Source organism: Chelonia mydas, chromosome 15 (assembly GCF_015237465.2).
Source record: "Chelonia mydas isolate rCheMyd1 chromosome 15, rCheMyd1.pri.v2, whole genome shotgun sequence".
In the NCBI taxonomy this organism is placed as follows: domain Eukaryota; kingdom Metazoa; phylum Chordata; order Testudines; family Cheloniidae; genus Chelonia; species Chelonia mydas.
The window spans coordinates 2,857,113-2,873,830 of record NC_057856.1 but is presented as its reverse complement, the minus strand read 5'-3'; the positions used below and the strand labels follow the sequence as shown (position 1 = coordinate 2,873,830).

Genomic DNA, 16,718 nt, shown 5'->3' with positions numbered 1-16,718 from the left:
AAATATAAAAACCCTACCACAGTAATATTTAACTTTAAAAAGGGGAACTACACAAGAAAGAGGATGGTAGTTAGACTTTAAAAAGAGCAGTCACAAGGGTAAAATACCTGCAAGCAGCATGGAGACTACTTAAAAACATCATTCCAGAGGTTCGGGCCAAACGTATAAAAATAAAAAAAGACAGTAGGAACACCAAAAGAATGACACCACGGCTGAACAGCGTAACTGCTGCCAAAAGTGCATCCTTTTAAATTTGGAAGTCAGATGAGGAAAACAGGAAGCAGCGCAGAAACTCTGGCAAGTATAAGAAGCCAGGCCAAGAAAGAATTTGAGAAGCATCTTGCTACACAATAATAAAAATAAAGTTAAGTACATCACAAGCAGGAAACCTGCCAGACAAACAGTGAGGCCACTAGATTGGTGGCTCTCAACCTTTCCAGACTACTGTACCCCTTCCAGGAGTGGGATCTGTCTTGTGTACCCCCAAGTCTCACCTCACTTAAAAACTACTTGCTTACAAAATCAGACATATAAATACAAAGGTGTTTCAGCACACACTGTTACTGGAAAATTGCTGACTCTCTCATTTTTACAATTATAAAATAAAGCAACTGAAATATAAATATTGTACTTACATTTCAGGATATAGTATAAACAACTGTATGAAATTTTAGTTTGTAATGACTTCCCTAGTGCTTTTTATGCAGTCTGTTGTAAAACTAGGCAAATATCTAAATGAGTTGATGTACCCCCTGGAAGACCTCTGCGTACCCCTAGAGGTATGCGTGCCCCTAGTTGAGAACCACTGACCTAAATTAGCTGTTACCACTCAAGAAAGATCTTGGGAGTCACTGTGGCTAGTTCTCTGAAAACTTCTGCTCAATGTGCAGAAGCAATCAAAAAGGCTAACAGTATGCTAGGAACTATTAGGAAAGGGATAGAAAAGACAACAAAAATATAATACCATTATATAAATCCATGGTGCACCTACACCTTAAATATGGTGCCCAGTTCTGGTCACCCCATGTCAAAAAGGACATACAGTGGAACTGGGAAAGGTTCAAAGAAAGGCAAAGATGAGCAAGGATATGGAACGGCTTCCATACAAGGAGAGAGTCAAAAGATTAGGGTCGTTCAGCTTAGAAGAGACAACTAAGGGGAGATATGATAGAGGTCTATAAAAATCAAGATTGGTGCAGAAAATATGGAGAGAAATGTTATTACCCTTTCACACAATACAAGAGCCAGAGATAAAGCAATGAAATTAATAGACAGCAGCTTTAATACAAACAAGAGGAAGTACTCTTTTCACACAACACACAACTAACCTGTGAAACGCACAGACATAGGATGTTGTGATGACCAAACATATAACCAGATTTAAAAAAACCTGGGTAAGTTCATGGAGGATAGGTCCATCAATGCCTATTAGCCAAGAAGGTCAGGTACAAAATCCATGCTCGGGATCACCATAAACTGCTGACTACCAGAAGCTGGGAGCAGAAGACAGGGATCTTTCATTGCCCTGTTGTGTACACTCCCCCTGAAGCTCTGGTACAGGCCACTATTGGAGACAGGACTCTGGGCAAGATGGACCATGGTCTGACCCAGTCTTGCAGCTCTTTTCTATGTATGTTCTTACGAAGTGCCAGTATAATAAAGCTGAGTAAAACAACTCAAACCTACATAATTCTCTTGAGCTAATAATTGCCAGATGTACTAAATCCAAATTATACACAATGGAGATGTTATGTCACCCTATATACCATTTCCATGAAGGGTACTTCCTTTCCTGAATACAGATCTCAGTCATTTGCAATTTAAAAATAAACCAACAGCCTTTTGCCTGAAGCCATCCTTTGAATGTCCTCTCCGGTTTCTTGATCAAAAATTGTATCCCAGAGGGGAGTCAAAATTTGTGAGATTACAGCAGCTTTTTCACACTAACATGACATTTGGTGCGAAGAGCGAGGCACATGTGACAGGGTAGGGGAAATATTTAACTTACATAGCATTGTGTCATTGCCCCAGGCCATGCGGTATCAGCCTACAGTACACTGTTCTATAATCTCTCCTAGGAAGTGCCACAGTGGTAATCGGAACACCGATAAATACCTAAAAAGTAAACCATTAGAGAGCCCAGAGGGCTGAACTTTAAATTCAGGGCTACATGGAATTCTACCAGCTCCTTCAACTATTTACTCCTGTGCAAGAAATTACACAACTCAGCTAGAAATCTTGATGTGAAGATGTTAAAATCCCGTAGTGTATAATTATGGCTTCCATGGCAAAATAGTTTTGTATGAATTATTTTAGTATAAAGTGGCAGAATAACATGCACCCGGGGCCATTGTTTACTTTCTATACAAGATAAGGGTGATAAAGCATGCACAAACCTGAGTATGACTGAGCATTAACAAGCACCTGTGTCCTGGTCAAACTGGAAATGGGCAACGTAGCAAAACCTGTCTCCTGGCACTTTACCAGGCTAAAGAAATTACGGTGCCTGAAGTTAAAGAAGAAAGGTTTTTCTGCTTCCTGAAGGAGAGAGCAAAGATTCAGTACAGCAGAGTTTAAAAACATGGACAGAGCTTTGGGGGAGCAGCATGAAGGCAGCAGTCACATTCTAGATTTTAGAATCCCCCTCAGAACTGTGGGGGGTGGGGGGGCCAGATCCAAAGGCCAGATCTTTTCTCCAACACATGCACAGGTGGGGGATGCAGTTGGCAACCACTTCGTGATTTGTTTTCCTCCCCCTTGCCTCTTTTATATTTCTAGAGCGCTTTTTATCCATGGCTCTGAAGTCACTTTAGATGCAAGCAAGACACTCAGTGCCCTCAGGAGATAGGAGGGGACAATACAAGGACAACAAGAGGTTAAATAAACAAGTGACTGGCAAAGCTGTGAAATCTTGAAATCAATTCCTAGTCCTCTGCTCCAACACCAAACCCATTTCCTTCTCCTCAACAAGATCCTGGCGATGGGGGGTGAAAACGTTTGCCTCCTCTCCTCTGCCTTAATCCTATCAAAGGCATTAGAAGCCCTGGAAGATAAAACGTAAAGCTAAAATTCAATTTTAATTTAAGAAACTTGCTGGGAAGAGAGGGGGCTTATCAGAAGTATCTATAAAGGTTCCTGAGTCTGAACATGAATAAGCTGAGCACCGGGCTAGGAACCCTCTCTGAAATCCCACTCAGAAATGAGTCTCTTGCTATTTAACGTGCCCCTCATTTTCATACCCAGCAGATAAAGGTAATTTTAGGCAGCAACAAAGCCTCAGGAGGTGGCCTAAGGTGGCATAAAAATGCAGTTTTCCCAGCCAGTGCAGTTGAGGAAACAGCTCATAGCTGAGGGTGCTGAAGCGGCAATGCCAGATCCGCACCCCGCCCCCCCGCCCCGCCCCCCATACACACAGTCACCAATACAGAACAGCTTTTAATGTTCTGGGATTTCAAGCCAGCTAGTGAACTTTCTGAAAAGGTGAGATAATAGGCAGGGACAGTTAGAAAAGCAGAAGAAAAAATAGAAGGAATAACTCCAGACATATCAGCCATTTATAATCATTGTTATAAGACAAAGTTACCACATAGTTTTATTGCCCCTTCCAATTTAGAATTTCCTTCCAGTATTTCTAACCCATTGTACGTGTGGCCAAGGCAGTGGCAGAAGACCATGTCTGTTGGATGTAAATTTCCCTCCGAAGGCTCTAGGACATCAGACTTGACAATCAGGAATAGACTTAATAAATGCCACTTTAATTGAAAAATATGATCAGCAGCTTTCCCAAAGTAATATTCCCAAACACTGGTGTTACTAAACAAGGCAGGCAGATGCCAGAGTGTAATGTGATTGGAAGCACACTTATGCACACCTACTGAGCCCCTTGCTCAGATACACCTGCAACCACTAGAGCAGTAAGGAAGTTCAACTATAGCTCTTCCAGAGTTGCTGACCTGACCTGCTCAGAACAGGCCCACAAAAGGGCCTTGTCTACACTATCAGGGTAAGTCAACTTAAGTTATGCTACTCCACCCTACACGAATAACGTAGCTGGAGTCAACGTAGCTTAGGTCGACTTACTGCGGTGTCTACACTGGAGTCTGGACGCGCTCCGGTCGACTTACCTTACTGCTCTCGTTCCGGTGGAGTACCAGAGAGTGCTCTGCCGTTGATTTAGTGGGTCTTCACTTCAGTTTTGAAGCACTGACAGACACTGAAGCAAGCTGAGCATGAAATCCTATGAGGCCTTTTCAGAGTCACTTTAAAATGCAGCTCGAACATAAAACAGGAACAAACACCCGCAGGTTTTGAATAAGTAGGAGAATAATGAACGATACACAAAATCAAAGTCAACCCGCACTTAATCATTTGGGGTTTCTCCTCTCCTACCTACTACCCTAAAGCTGTATAAAGAACCATAAAAGTAGCACATATTTTATCTGAGATTGTGTAACTTCATTGCAGTGATTGCTGGCTGAGACTGCTACAATGATGGCTAAGTTCTAACTAGCACTATAACTCTTCTTATAACTTTCTCAGTTCTTTTGGACTGAAGTTTCTAGGCTTGGCCTCAGTTCAAAGGTGATGATGTTTTCAAAAAAGCATCAGCTATGCTTCGCTTAGAAATTCCAGTTACAAGAATGAAGACACATTCCAATATGTTCTGGCCCAAGTTTTTACAGTCATAACTCAGCTGAATCAAACACTCAGTCCTCTTTGAATCCAAGTATGACAAAGTTGGTTCAGTGGTTAATTATGCATGTCTGAAGTCAGCAACTCCACGATTGCATAATAAAACTTTTCTACACATTTTCGCAACAGCCATGAGAGACTGCACTCCTGCACTGCTTATAAGCACCACAAGATGAATATCTCCAGTCACCTTTTATACACACAGCAAAATGAACTGCTCAGATTTTCATTTTTTTAAGAACATAAAAAAGTATTCTTAACCATCTTAATTTGAGAACAATGAAAACCTACAATGTTTCAAAAACAGTTACTGATGAACTGAAACTGTTACCCAAATACAGGGGTAGGCCTAGAAAGCTAGGAATAGGTAACCCTGTCAGAACACAAGACACTTACTGATTATCAGTTTTTATTGCTCTGCTTTCAAGGCTTGTATGACTTGACCAGACCAAATTTTACTCTAGATTGAAACAGAGAAGCCTTTTCAGCAGTTTAGGAATACATTAGTTTGGCTATCTGAAGATGAACTGAAATGTTTCTTTTTATATATTTTTGCATCCTACTCATTTAGCTAGACTCAAGGCTAATCATTTTAGAATGCAAGAATCACTTTAAATGCAACTGGAAGGCTTATTACCTGCCAAGATCCAAGTTCAGGACCCCAGAGTTCTGATTTCTCTTCCAACCCCGATGACATCACTAACAGCTAATGCTGTGTAAGGCATGATGCTCCCAAATAGCTAAAATGATGTCAGTTGTAGCAGAGGAAACAGAACACCCTGTGATGTTGCACTCCGTATGCTTTATGGAAATATGCTTATGAATATGACATGACTGGACTATGCTTCATGCTAAATACCCCTTGTATGGTATCATTACAAAGCTTATAACCTACTGAGTGTGTTCATCCTAGTTGTTTGCATGTATTATTTCTATGTCTGGAGTTAGGAGAATAAGATATAAACTTGTACTACTGATGTAAACCATACGATGTGGAAGCCATTAAGGGTGCTTCAGAATCAATGAACTGTAAATGGCTCTGTTTACTTATAAACCTTCCTGTGTAAGTGTGGGCCAGCCCAGGAAGAATGGAGGCTGGGGTCTCACAGGACATGTGACCATGTCACCAGATAATGAAATCCATCTTAAATCTGGTACTTTTCCATTTAGAAGGAGGGGTGGGGACCCAGAGAGATAAAAGATTCCTGCCTTGTGCCAAAGCTATAAAAGGAGGTGAAGCAGGACAAAGGGGGCTGCCAGTCATGAGAAAACCCCTGCTTACCACCGGAGATGTCTGCTGGAACTAACAAGGGCTGTACCAGGGGAAAGGATTGGGCCCAGATTAGGAAGGAGTCTAGTCTGTGAAAGGTTTCAGAGTAACAGCTGTGTTAGTCTGTATTCACAAAAAGAAAAGGAGTACTTGTGGCACCTTAGAGACTAACCAATTTATTTGAGCTACAGCTCACTTCATCGGATGCATACTGTAGCTCACGAAAGCTTATGCTCAAATAAATTGGTTAGTCTCTAAGGTGCCACAAGTACTCCTTTTCTTTTAGTCTGTGAAAGAAGCTTATTGGAACATCTCTGTGGGTGAGATATTACCTGTAACCAGTTTCTTAATGTATTAGGCTTAGACTTGTGTGTTTTGTTTTATTTTGCTTTGTGACTTACTTTGCTCTGTCTCTTATTATTTGAAACCACTTAAATCCTACTTTTTACACTTAATAAAATCACTTTTGTTTATTAATGAACCCAGAGTAAGTGATTAATACCTGGGGGAGCAAACAGCTGTGCATCTCTATCAGTGTTACAGAAGGCAGACAATTTATGAGTTTACCCTGTGTAAGCTTTATATAGAGTAAAATGGATTTATTTGGGGTTTAGATCCCATTGGGAACTGGGTGTCTGGGTGCTGGAGAGGTAACCTGCTGAGCTGTTTTTGGTTAAAGTCTGCAGCTTTGGGGGCGTGACCCAGATCCTGAGTCTGTGTTGCAGCAGGCTAGCATGTCTGGCTCAACAAGGCAGGGTTCTGGACTCCCGAGCTGGCAGGGAAAACAGGCTCAGAGGTAATTTCAGCACATCAGGTGACAGTCCCAATGGGATCCCTGTGACCGAACCCATCACACACGGTACCAGTAGAGCCCAATGTTTTTCACAAATACAAGAAACCTGAACAAACCAAGACTCACCCAACACAGCAGCAGCTCCTGTTACTACTGTCCCATAAGGGCTAAAATGAAATAGGATGAAATTCCCCCCAAAATTATAAAAAATAAGAATATCACAGTGCTCTCCCCATTGGTATGATCTCAGGTCTTGCAGAAAAGCAGCTTTCAATTTGCCTTTAAAGGGTAGTCATAATTTAAGTCTAATCTCGCAGTTGCTGTCTGGGATCTTAAGGATTTATGTATTTCATAGAACACAGGTGTTTTGGTCACCTTTAATATAGTTAAACAGTTCCAATTTCTCCCAATGTTGCCAAAACAAGGTTCCTTACAAAACAGGGTGACTAAAACTAATCACCACAAATATAATTTATGAAGGCAACAATAAATGCGGTCCTTTGAATCTCAAGCAAAATTTCAAACCCATGAGCAGTCAAGACATAGAACTGTACAAAATTTATACAGTTAATATCCCTATCAGATCTACCTCAGAAGGTATATGATGCACAGCAGTTATTAGTTCTCTTGTGAGACGCCATAAGTTTTGGTCATAATACCTAGCATTTAGATGTGGTACTCAGTGGTGAGGAAACAAGTTATATTCTGCATTTAAAATAATCAGAAACACAACAGATTACAAAGGAAGATGGTAACTTTACAAATCTTGTCTAGATGTTATAACAACTTCTTTCTTCCAACAGAAAGGCAGGTTACTGTATTACTGTCTTTCCTAAATCCAACCAAATCCTCTTTCCTTTCTGAAATATCCAGGTGTACTAATTAAATTTACAAAAAGAAAAGGAGTACATCGAATGCATCCGATGAAGTGAGCTGTAGCTCACGAAAGCTTATGCTCAAATAAATTTGTTAGTCTCTAAGATGCCACAAGTACTCCTTTACTTTTTGCAGATACAGACTAACACGGCTGCTACTCCGAAACCTGTAATTAAATTTAGATAGCCTAAGATATTTGAATTCAAAAGTCAACATGCATCACATTTTTAAATATAAACGTAAGTGTATAGTAATAACTTAGAATTAGCTAGAACAAAAAAATGGAACTGACTGAGTGCTACTAATAAAAATTTAATTTTATTACTGTTAATGTTTTGCTGATATCCCTGTTATTTTAGGTTTCAGAGTAACAGCCGTGTTAGTCTGTATTCGCAAAAAGAAAAGGAGTACTTGTGGCACCTTAGAGACTAACCAATTTATTTGAGCATAAGCTTTCGTGAGCTACAGCTCACTTCATCGGATGCATACTGTGGAAAGTATAGAAGATATTATATACACACACAAAGAATGAAAAAATACCTCCCCCCACCCCACTCTCCTGCTGGTAATAGCTTATCTAAAGTGACCACTCTCCTTACAATGTGTATGATAATCAAGCTGGGCCATTTCCAGCAGAAATCCAGGGTTTAACAAGAACTTCTGAGGGGGGGGGGGGGGGGGTAGGAAAAAACAAGGGGAAATAGGTTACCTTGCATAATGACTTAGCCACTTCCAGTCTCTATTCAAGCCTAAATTAATTGTATCCAATTTGCAAATGAATTCCAGTTCAGCAGTCTCTCGCTGGAGTCTGGATTTGAAGTTTTTTTGTTGTAATATCGCAACTTTCATGTCTGTAATCGCGTGACCAGAGAGATCGAAGTGTTCTCCGACTGGTTTATGAATGTTATAATTCTTGACATCTGATTTGTGTCCATTTATTCTTTTACGTAGAGACTGTCCAGTTTGACCAATGTACATGGCAGAGGGGCACTGCTGGCACATGATGGCATGTCACATTGGTGGATGTGCAGGTGAACGAGCCTCTGATAGTGTGGCTGATGTTATTAGGCCCTGTGATGGTGTCCCCGAATAGATATGTGGGCACAGTTGGCAACGGGCTTTGTTGCAAGGATAGGTTCCTGGGTTAGTGGTTCTGTTGTGTGGTATGTGGTTGCTGGTGAGTATTTGCTTCAGGCTGGGGGGCTGTCTGTAGGCAAGGACTGGCCTGTCTCCTTGAGAGATCTGGTCCGCTTGGATCCAGAGAGCGATACACTGGCGGGGTTATTCAACGCATGGCTGGTTACAGGTGTCATACCTGACGGTATTAAGGAGTGCAGATCTTTACTGATCCCGAAAACGATGGACCCAGAGGCACTGAAGGAACTAGGGAATTGGAGACCTCTTACCATCGGGTCCATTGTGCTGCGGCTATTTTCGAGAATACTGACAAACAGGCTGGCTAAAGCGTGCCCATTGAATGCGAGGCAAAGGGGCTTCATTGCGGCACCTGGCTGCTCTGAGAACTTAAAGGTTCTCCACCTCATCACCAAGCAAGCCAAAAAAGAAAAAAAGCCCCTGGGCATCGTGTTTATAGATATAGCCAAAGCTTTTGACTCAGTATCCCATGATCACATCATGTGGGTGCTGCAGGAAAGGGGCCTGGACCAGCACATGATCAACATCATCAGTGACTCCTATAGAAACGTCCATACCTGTATGGAAGTAGGGAAGGAGCTCACAGGCCAGTCCTTGCCTACAGACAGCCCCCCAACCTGAAGCAAATACTCACCAGCAACCACATACCACACAACAGAACCACTAACCCAACAAAAATTATTAGGGGGCTGGAGCACATGACTTATGAGGAGAGGCTGAGGGAACTGGGATTATTTAGTCTGCAGAAGAGAAAAATGAGGATGGATTTGCTAGCTGCTTTCAACTGAAACGGGGTTCCAAAGAGGATGGATCTAGACTGTTCAGTGATACCAGATGATAGAACAAGGAGTAATGGTCTCACGTTGCAGTGGGGGAGGTTTAGGTTGGATATCAGGAAAAACTTTCACAAGGAGAGTGGTGAAGCACTTGAATGCGTTACCTAGGGAGGTGGTGAAATCTCCTTCCTTAGAGGTTTTTAAGGTCAGGCTTGACAAAGCCCTGGCTGGGATGATTTAGTTGGGGTTGGTCGTGCTTTGAGCAGGGGGTTGGACTAGATAACCTCCTGAGGTCCCTTCCAACCCTGATATTCTATGATCATCAAACTGGCCCCAACTGTTGAATCCAAGACTGGCCTCTGAAATACACAGAGGATTTAAATAAATACAAACTTTTCCTTTATTTTCATTAAAGTGTGAATGCAGAACTTTTAGAAGTCAGTAAGTACAACTTGGAGTAGGCCTAAAGCAGGAGGTGCCAGCTTGTCTCTACAAGAGAGCAACTGCGGGTGCACTAGCTTCTTGCCAGTATAGCTAAAGGCCTGGTTAAAACGTTTAACAAAAAACGTTAATAGAAGTGCTCTCTTCTGAAAAAAGCATGTGAGCTTGTGTCTTGATTTAAAACATTCACTTGCAATGTTTGCGACCCAAAAACCTCATCCCTGTATTAATGCCCGAGAACCAGAAGGAAACGACTAGACTATTTTCACTGCCCCAAACTGAGAGAAATGCTAAGAAAAAAAAGCATTAATGATACCGGCTACATTCTTTATATACAATACTCAGCTTAAACACAGTTATACACTGAAAAGTGACTACAGATGGCATCAGGGATTCAGTATCGATTACTCCATAACAAATATGCTCAATTTACAAGTTTCCAACTGCCAGCTCTGCAAATTCAACCTGGGAAAGTCAAGTTGTGTTCTTCCTAGCTCCTGTATGCACCATCACAAGAAATGAAGATACTGCACTCAGAACTTAACAGTTCTGTTGACGATTCTAGATCACGAATCCACTCCAGCTGCCCATTTCGCAGCTGAGATGACTTAGGAAAAAAACTTTTTTTAAAAACAAGTAGCTATTACTATTTACATCACTTTTCTGACCATACCACACTTTAAAATACTGTTTTAAACTGGTTAAAGCTAACTAAACAATGACCAGTGTGGACTGAACTTAACCATGTGAAAAACAATATGAGAACAGTGTTCCAGTTTAGGTCCCTACCTAGGTTAGAACAGTTCTGAACTGTGCTTAAACAGTTTGGCCCTGTTCCCCCACTGATTAGCCAAACCCTGTTTGAAGAAACAGTTGGCCTGAACAATTTAAAAGCTTTTTCAAGGTAAATATCAATTGAATCACCCCACTGACTAGCCCAAACCTTAGTTGGGCACTCTCGGCAATTACACCAGCCCATTACAGTCCTGCAGACCAGACTGAGAAGAGAGCACGTCTCTAGCGAAAGTACTGCCTCGTGTAATTCGTTGTGTATATTACTCCTTGAGGAACTCTGCACCATTGCACACTTGCAAATAAATCTGTGCGGAACATGAATTCTGCTTCCCTGCAGAAAAATGACTTCTGACAGTGAAGCAAAGGGAAGCAGCAAGAGCAGTCACGCACCACTCCCAAGAAGCATGGGTGCATCATTTTGGGTGCCTGGAGCAGACCAGCGGACAGGTAAATCACCGCAGTGGGGGTGGGGCTGGGGAAGCCCCGGAGGGTGGCTCCTCTCTGTGCTGGGCTCATTTGCTAGTCCCAGATGGGCTGACAAGAATAGGACTTCCTCTTCCCCTGTAAAGAGCAGGTCAGACTTACGCCCAGATCCAGGTCAGACCCATGCCCAGAAACCAACCCCAGCTGCAGGAAGCTTTGCACTCCCCTCTGCTCCCTGTCCCCATCGCTCCTCAGCTGCAGGGGGAGGGGACACTGTATGGGGAATGGTTCCCCCATCTGGCCAACCCCTCTGCATCCAGACCCCACTGACCTCCACACCTAGCCTCATCTCCCTGCATGCAGAGCCCACCCCACCGAGCCCCCAGCACTCAAACCCCTACTCCTCCGAGCCTCACCCCCTGCATCTGGAGCCTCCCCACACCCAGACTGCTCCACACAGAACCCTCTTAACCCACACCTGGATCCCCCCCCACACACTAAGCCCCTGCACACTTGGATCCTACCAGGCTGAGCCTGTCGGCCCCACACCTGGATCGGGGGACAAGGCTGGGTGTGCGTGCGAGACTCTGTCCCTCTTGCTTGCTATCTAGATGCACCTGGCATGGAGGGGAAGGGCTCCATGGTGTTTCTGGGGCAGGCCTGGCCCTTGCACTGTGTCAGGGTTGGTGTAAGCCTCACCGCCGAGTCTTTGTCCTGTAGGGCTGAGGGGAGTGCTGCAGGATGATCTCCCTATATGCAGCCAGTAGCCTGTGCTCCCTACTGCCGTGTTTGAGCCTTCACATTTATTTATTGTGAAATAAAATACGCAAATTTTGCAAAATTTTAAAATATTGTGCGCAGAATTCCCTCAGGAGTAGGATATATATTGTGGGCCACGTGATTTACAGTCTTTGTACACAGTCTGGCCAGTATTCTAAAACCTAGGAGGCTAATTTTAGGCTCCTAAAACCATATTTAGGCACCTAAATAAGTGGCCTGATTTTCAAGAGTGCTGAGCACCTAATAGCATGAATTGACTTCACTGGGAAGTGCTAGATGCTTAGCACAACTGCAAATGTAGTTGCTTAAATATGGACTTAGAGGCTAAATTTAGCCTCCTTGTTTGAATATCTTGGTGTGTGTGTGTGTGTGTGTGTATATATATATATATATGCGTGTGTGTGTGTGCGTGTAGCGTGCCATGAGTATGCACACTATACGTTGGGATGCACTGGGAACTACGGGCTGCAGGGCATGTGTAAACCTATGCACTGTACAATATATTTTCACAGTACTCTGTGTATGTATGCTGTAGTGGTCTGCATTTTGAGGTGAATGTATTGCAAGAGAACATCACCTAGTTCCTCACACCAGACTCCCATGCAATAGCAAAATAAACCACTATATGCTCAGCTTCACAGAAGCAAACAGAAGAGAGCTTAAGATCCAGTTCATCATCCCTTGGACACTGCAGGTTTGATCCCTACAAAGTGTCTAGTGCATGTCCACCTGTAGAATTTGTGTGTGTAGGAAACTATCAACCTGCTCCTCTCCCCACAGTACCCGGGCCACCCCACAGGTCCTTGTACCCACACCCCATCCCTGTAGTAGTTACCCCCTCCCCACCCAGGGGAGCCAGGCCAGCCCACTCTGGGTCCCTGTAGCAGTCCCCCAGTAACTGCAGTAAGTCACTTCTCCCCCACCCCAGTAGCTGGGCTACCCCCCACATTCCTGTGCCCAAGCCACTGGCCCAAGCAAAAGCTGTCCCCCATCCGTGCAGTAGCTGTGTCATCTCCCCAGTCTCTGTATCCCCAAGGAAGCCCCCCCAGGCCACAGCCCCCCCATCCCTGTAATAGCCAGGCTACGCCCAGCCATCCCCCAGTCCCTGTAGTAGCCGGACCACCCCGCAGTCCCCATGTACCCCCACAGGGTAGCCCCCCCATTACTTGTAGTACCCAGGCCCCTCCCAGCTACACCCCCGGCCTCTGTAGTAGCCACCCCCCAATAGGTCCCCCCACCCCTACAGTAGCTGTCCCTCCGGGGGAAGCCGCCCAGTCCCTGTAGTAGCCTGACCCCCCAGGTAGCCCCCCCATACCTACAGAAGTTGGACCACCCCCCGGTCCCCATGCACCCCCCAGGACAGCACCCCCAGACAGACCCCCCCGGACCCTGTAGGAGCCCCCCGTACCCCCCGGGCCCCCGCAGAAGCCCCCGGACCCCCGCAGAAGCCCCCCGGGCCCCCCGGTACCTGTAGTAGCTGAGCAGCCCGTTGCTGAGCACGAACCAGCGGCGCTGGTAGCCCTTCAGGTAGTTGGTCCATTTGAAGAGCCAGCCCTTGTAGGTGTCGGGGCCGGGCGCGGCGGGGGCGGCCGGGGCCCCCAGCCCGGCCCCGCCGCCCCTGCCCGGCTCGCCGCCCGCGCTCATGGCCGGCGCGGCGGGGCGGCCGGGGCCCGGCGGGTTCTCGCAGGCCAGGCAGGGGACGGCGCCGAGGACGGAGACCAGCCCGCGGGTGCCGCCGCTGCACAGAGCGGCCGCCCTCCCCATAGGCCCGGCCCCGCGCCTCCGCCCCGCCCGGCCGCCGGGGGCACCGGCGAGGGCAGGGGGCGGGGCGCCGCGCTCACGTGACCGGGCGGCGGCGGCGGGCGGGGCTGGAGCTCGGCGGAGCTGCCCGGCAGAGGGGCGGGGCCGGGACCGAGCGGGGCGGGGCTAGGAACCGCACGTGCGGGCTGGGCGGCCCCTGGGGGGGGGGGGGGGTGGCGTGGGACAGGGCTCCCCGAGGGTGGGGCGGGGCCATGACACAGGGGGCGGGGCGGGGAGCCTCAGGGGAGAGAGGGGCGGGGCCTGTCTCGAGCAGAGCTGGGGTGGGGGCGTGCCTGCTTTGGGGCCTTATTTCCTGGCCCAGAGCGACCCCCGGGAGCCTGCCCGCCTGCCCTCCGTCCCTGGCTGCTCCGGCGGGGGCAGGGGGTGGGAGGGCGTTTGGGTTCAGGAGGGGCTCGGGGCTCGGGGCTGGGGGCGAGGGCGAGGGCTCAGGGCAGCGCTTCGCTCAGGTGGCTCCCAGGAGCGGCGACATGTCCCTGTGGCTCTTAGGCAGAGGGGCCAGGGTGCTCTGCGCATGCTGCCCCCGTCTGCAGGCACTGCCCCCACACCTCCCGTTGGCTGCGATTCCTGGTCAGTGGGAGCTGTGGAGCCGGCACTCGGGGTGGGGGCAGCGTGCTGAGCCCCCCGGCCGCCCCTGCACCTAGGAGCCGGAAGGACATGCCTGCCGCTTCCGGGAGCTGCACGTAGCCAGCCACTGCGGCCAATGGGACTTTTAGCGGCCCGATCAGCTGTGCTGACCGGAGCTGCCAGAGCCCCTTTTCGACCAGGCGTTCTCTGCTGTCTGCCCACCCAGCCCTGCTGCCTATGGGGCCTGTGCCATACAAGGCCTGCCAAAGGTCTGACCTTGCCATGCTGGATGGTGATCCATCCCTCTTCAGATAGCCCTTTCTCAGGGTGGGCCTGTACGAGTGCCTGCCTGTCTCTATACCCCCATCCCTTCTCCTGGCATCCGCCAATAGGTCCTGGCTGCATTAGAAAAATGTGCCCTGGTGTAACTACATCAGTGTCCATTTAACCTGGTGCCCTGACCTGGACCTGCTGCCTCAGGGGAAGGGGCAAGAAAACCTGTAGTGGAAAGTTATATCACCCAGTAGTGCTAGCCCCACACAATCAGAAACCATGAGTGAGGCTTCAAAAAAATAATAACACTGGCTTTAAAGTCAGGTAATTTTTAAAAAATAATCAATATGGGGTTCTGGTTCTTTGCCTTCTAGGTTTTGGACATTTAAGGTGCACTGGGGTCATCTTTTCATGCTTTTCTCTGCGACCACAGGGTCTAGAAATTGACTCCTGTTTTAAAATGAAAGCTGAGACTCACATATAATCACTTAACTCAGAAGATTGCCTTAACAACCACAAAACTTTAAAAATAATATATTTTAATAATACATTTTATGTTCGCTTCTGGCTTCTGAGGCATTACGGTTCATGTGTCAAGCCTTAATCTGCAGCTAGGAGGGCTAGAAACTTACATACCCATACCTAGATTCCCATGTAATCATGTGACTCCAGGAGCTGGGGCTTCAAGAAACACATAAATGGACAATGATTAAATTACAAGAGTTGTCACCACTGAGCGTTTACAATAACTTGGTGCTTAACATCCATCACCTTCAGTAACATGCCCCAGCTTCACAGTGTAGAACACAGTCTCTCATTTTTCCACCTTTGTTTCCCTCGCTTTATAATTTTTCTTTAAAATTAAAAACGTATTAAAAATATGGCAAGAAAATGCACATACATAATTTTTTCCAGTAACATCTATATCTAAGAAAGGATGGCACTATACGCATATCATAATATCAAACGGATATAAAGCCATCTATAGGGAGTAAGTCTATGTGTCTTATTGCACCCCATTTCCTTTCAAACTTGTCCAAGTTTGGTGTTGCTAAGACTTATTGTATTATATTTACCCTGGTCAGTCTGAGCCAGGCAGTCCATTACAGTCCTGATGGATTTACCCATGCAGTTGATCCTTTGGTATCCATGCCACTTCAGCACCTACAATAGATTAATTAATTTATCCTCAAAATGCTCCTGTGAGTCAGGGAGGTATTATTATCCCACATAACAGATGGGGAAACTGAGACATAGAGGTATTTTTTTAAGGCCCAGGTTTTGAAAGGTATTTAGGCACCTAAAGATGCAGACAAATGTCTAGTGGGATTTTTGAAATTGCCTAGGCACCTAGCCCCTGTTGAACACACCTGCCAAGTTTTCCCAAGCTACCAGTGGACTCATAACCCATATCTAAAGCCTTCATTCGCAGTAGTAGAGGGAGACGGGAGGGTTGACATTTTGGTAAGTAATTAAAAAACAAAACAAACAAACATAAACACCATGGGTGCTTGTAACAGCAGCCAATGGAGTCAGTAGAAACCGACCCTGGCCATGTGATGGGGTGTAAGCTTTGGTTATCTTGATCCAGGTGAGGTCATAGGACTGAGGCCAGGAAATACCAATCAATCTCAGAGCTGTTCTTCAGGCCTGGTTTTCAGAAGTGCTCAGCACACACAACTCCAGATGAAACCAGTGGGACGATACCAATGCTCAGCCTTGGAAAATTAGGCTTATGGCCTTTTCCAGTCCCTAGGGCTGCTATGCAGCATTTAGACAATCCAGATAAATGCACTTACTAATGTATGTGAGGAAACTCACCAGTACCAGCACCCTGCACCATGGCACTGCCCTGAAGTCTGAAGTGTGACACATAGCCCTTCTCTTGTCCCTCTGGCTCCTGATCTGTGAGAGACTCACAGCTCACGTGGCTGGGGCGATTTTCCTGCATGTCATGGAGAGAGCCACAGCAGCGGGCAGCTGACATACCAGCACAGCCCTTCCTTCTCAGCCCTTTCCATAGCTGGTGAGACACTCTTGGAAGGGAAGGAAAAGAAAA

At 46.2% G+C, this 16,718-nt stretch overlaps 1 protein-coding gene across 2 annotated transcripts in view; it reads right to left on the bottom strand.

The window, feature by feature from the left end:
* The window catches only part of OSBP2 (oxysterol binding protein 2), a 344,207-nt gene extending 330,413 nt beyond the window's left edge, over positions 1 to 13,794 (bottom strand). Inside the window, exon 1 of one of the 2 annotated variants that reach the window (XM_043529960.1) lies at positions 13,470 to 13,794. In XM_043529960.1, the coding sequence (XP_043385895.1) occupies positions 13,470 to 13,765 (296 nt within the window). In that variant the 5' untranslated portion in view covers positions 13,766 to 13,794. The remainder of the gene's footprint in view (positions 1 to 13,469) is intronic. The other variant, XM_037878931.2, reaches the window with a different exon arrangement.
* Positions 13,795 to 16,718: the final 2,924 nt, after the last annotated feature.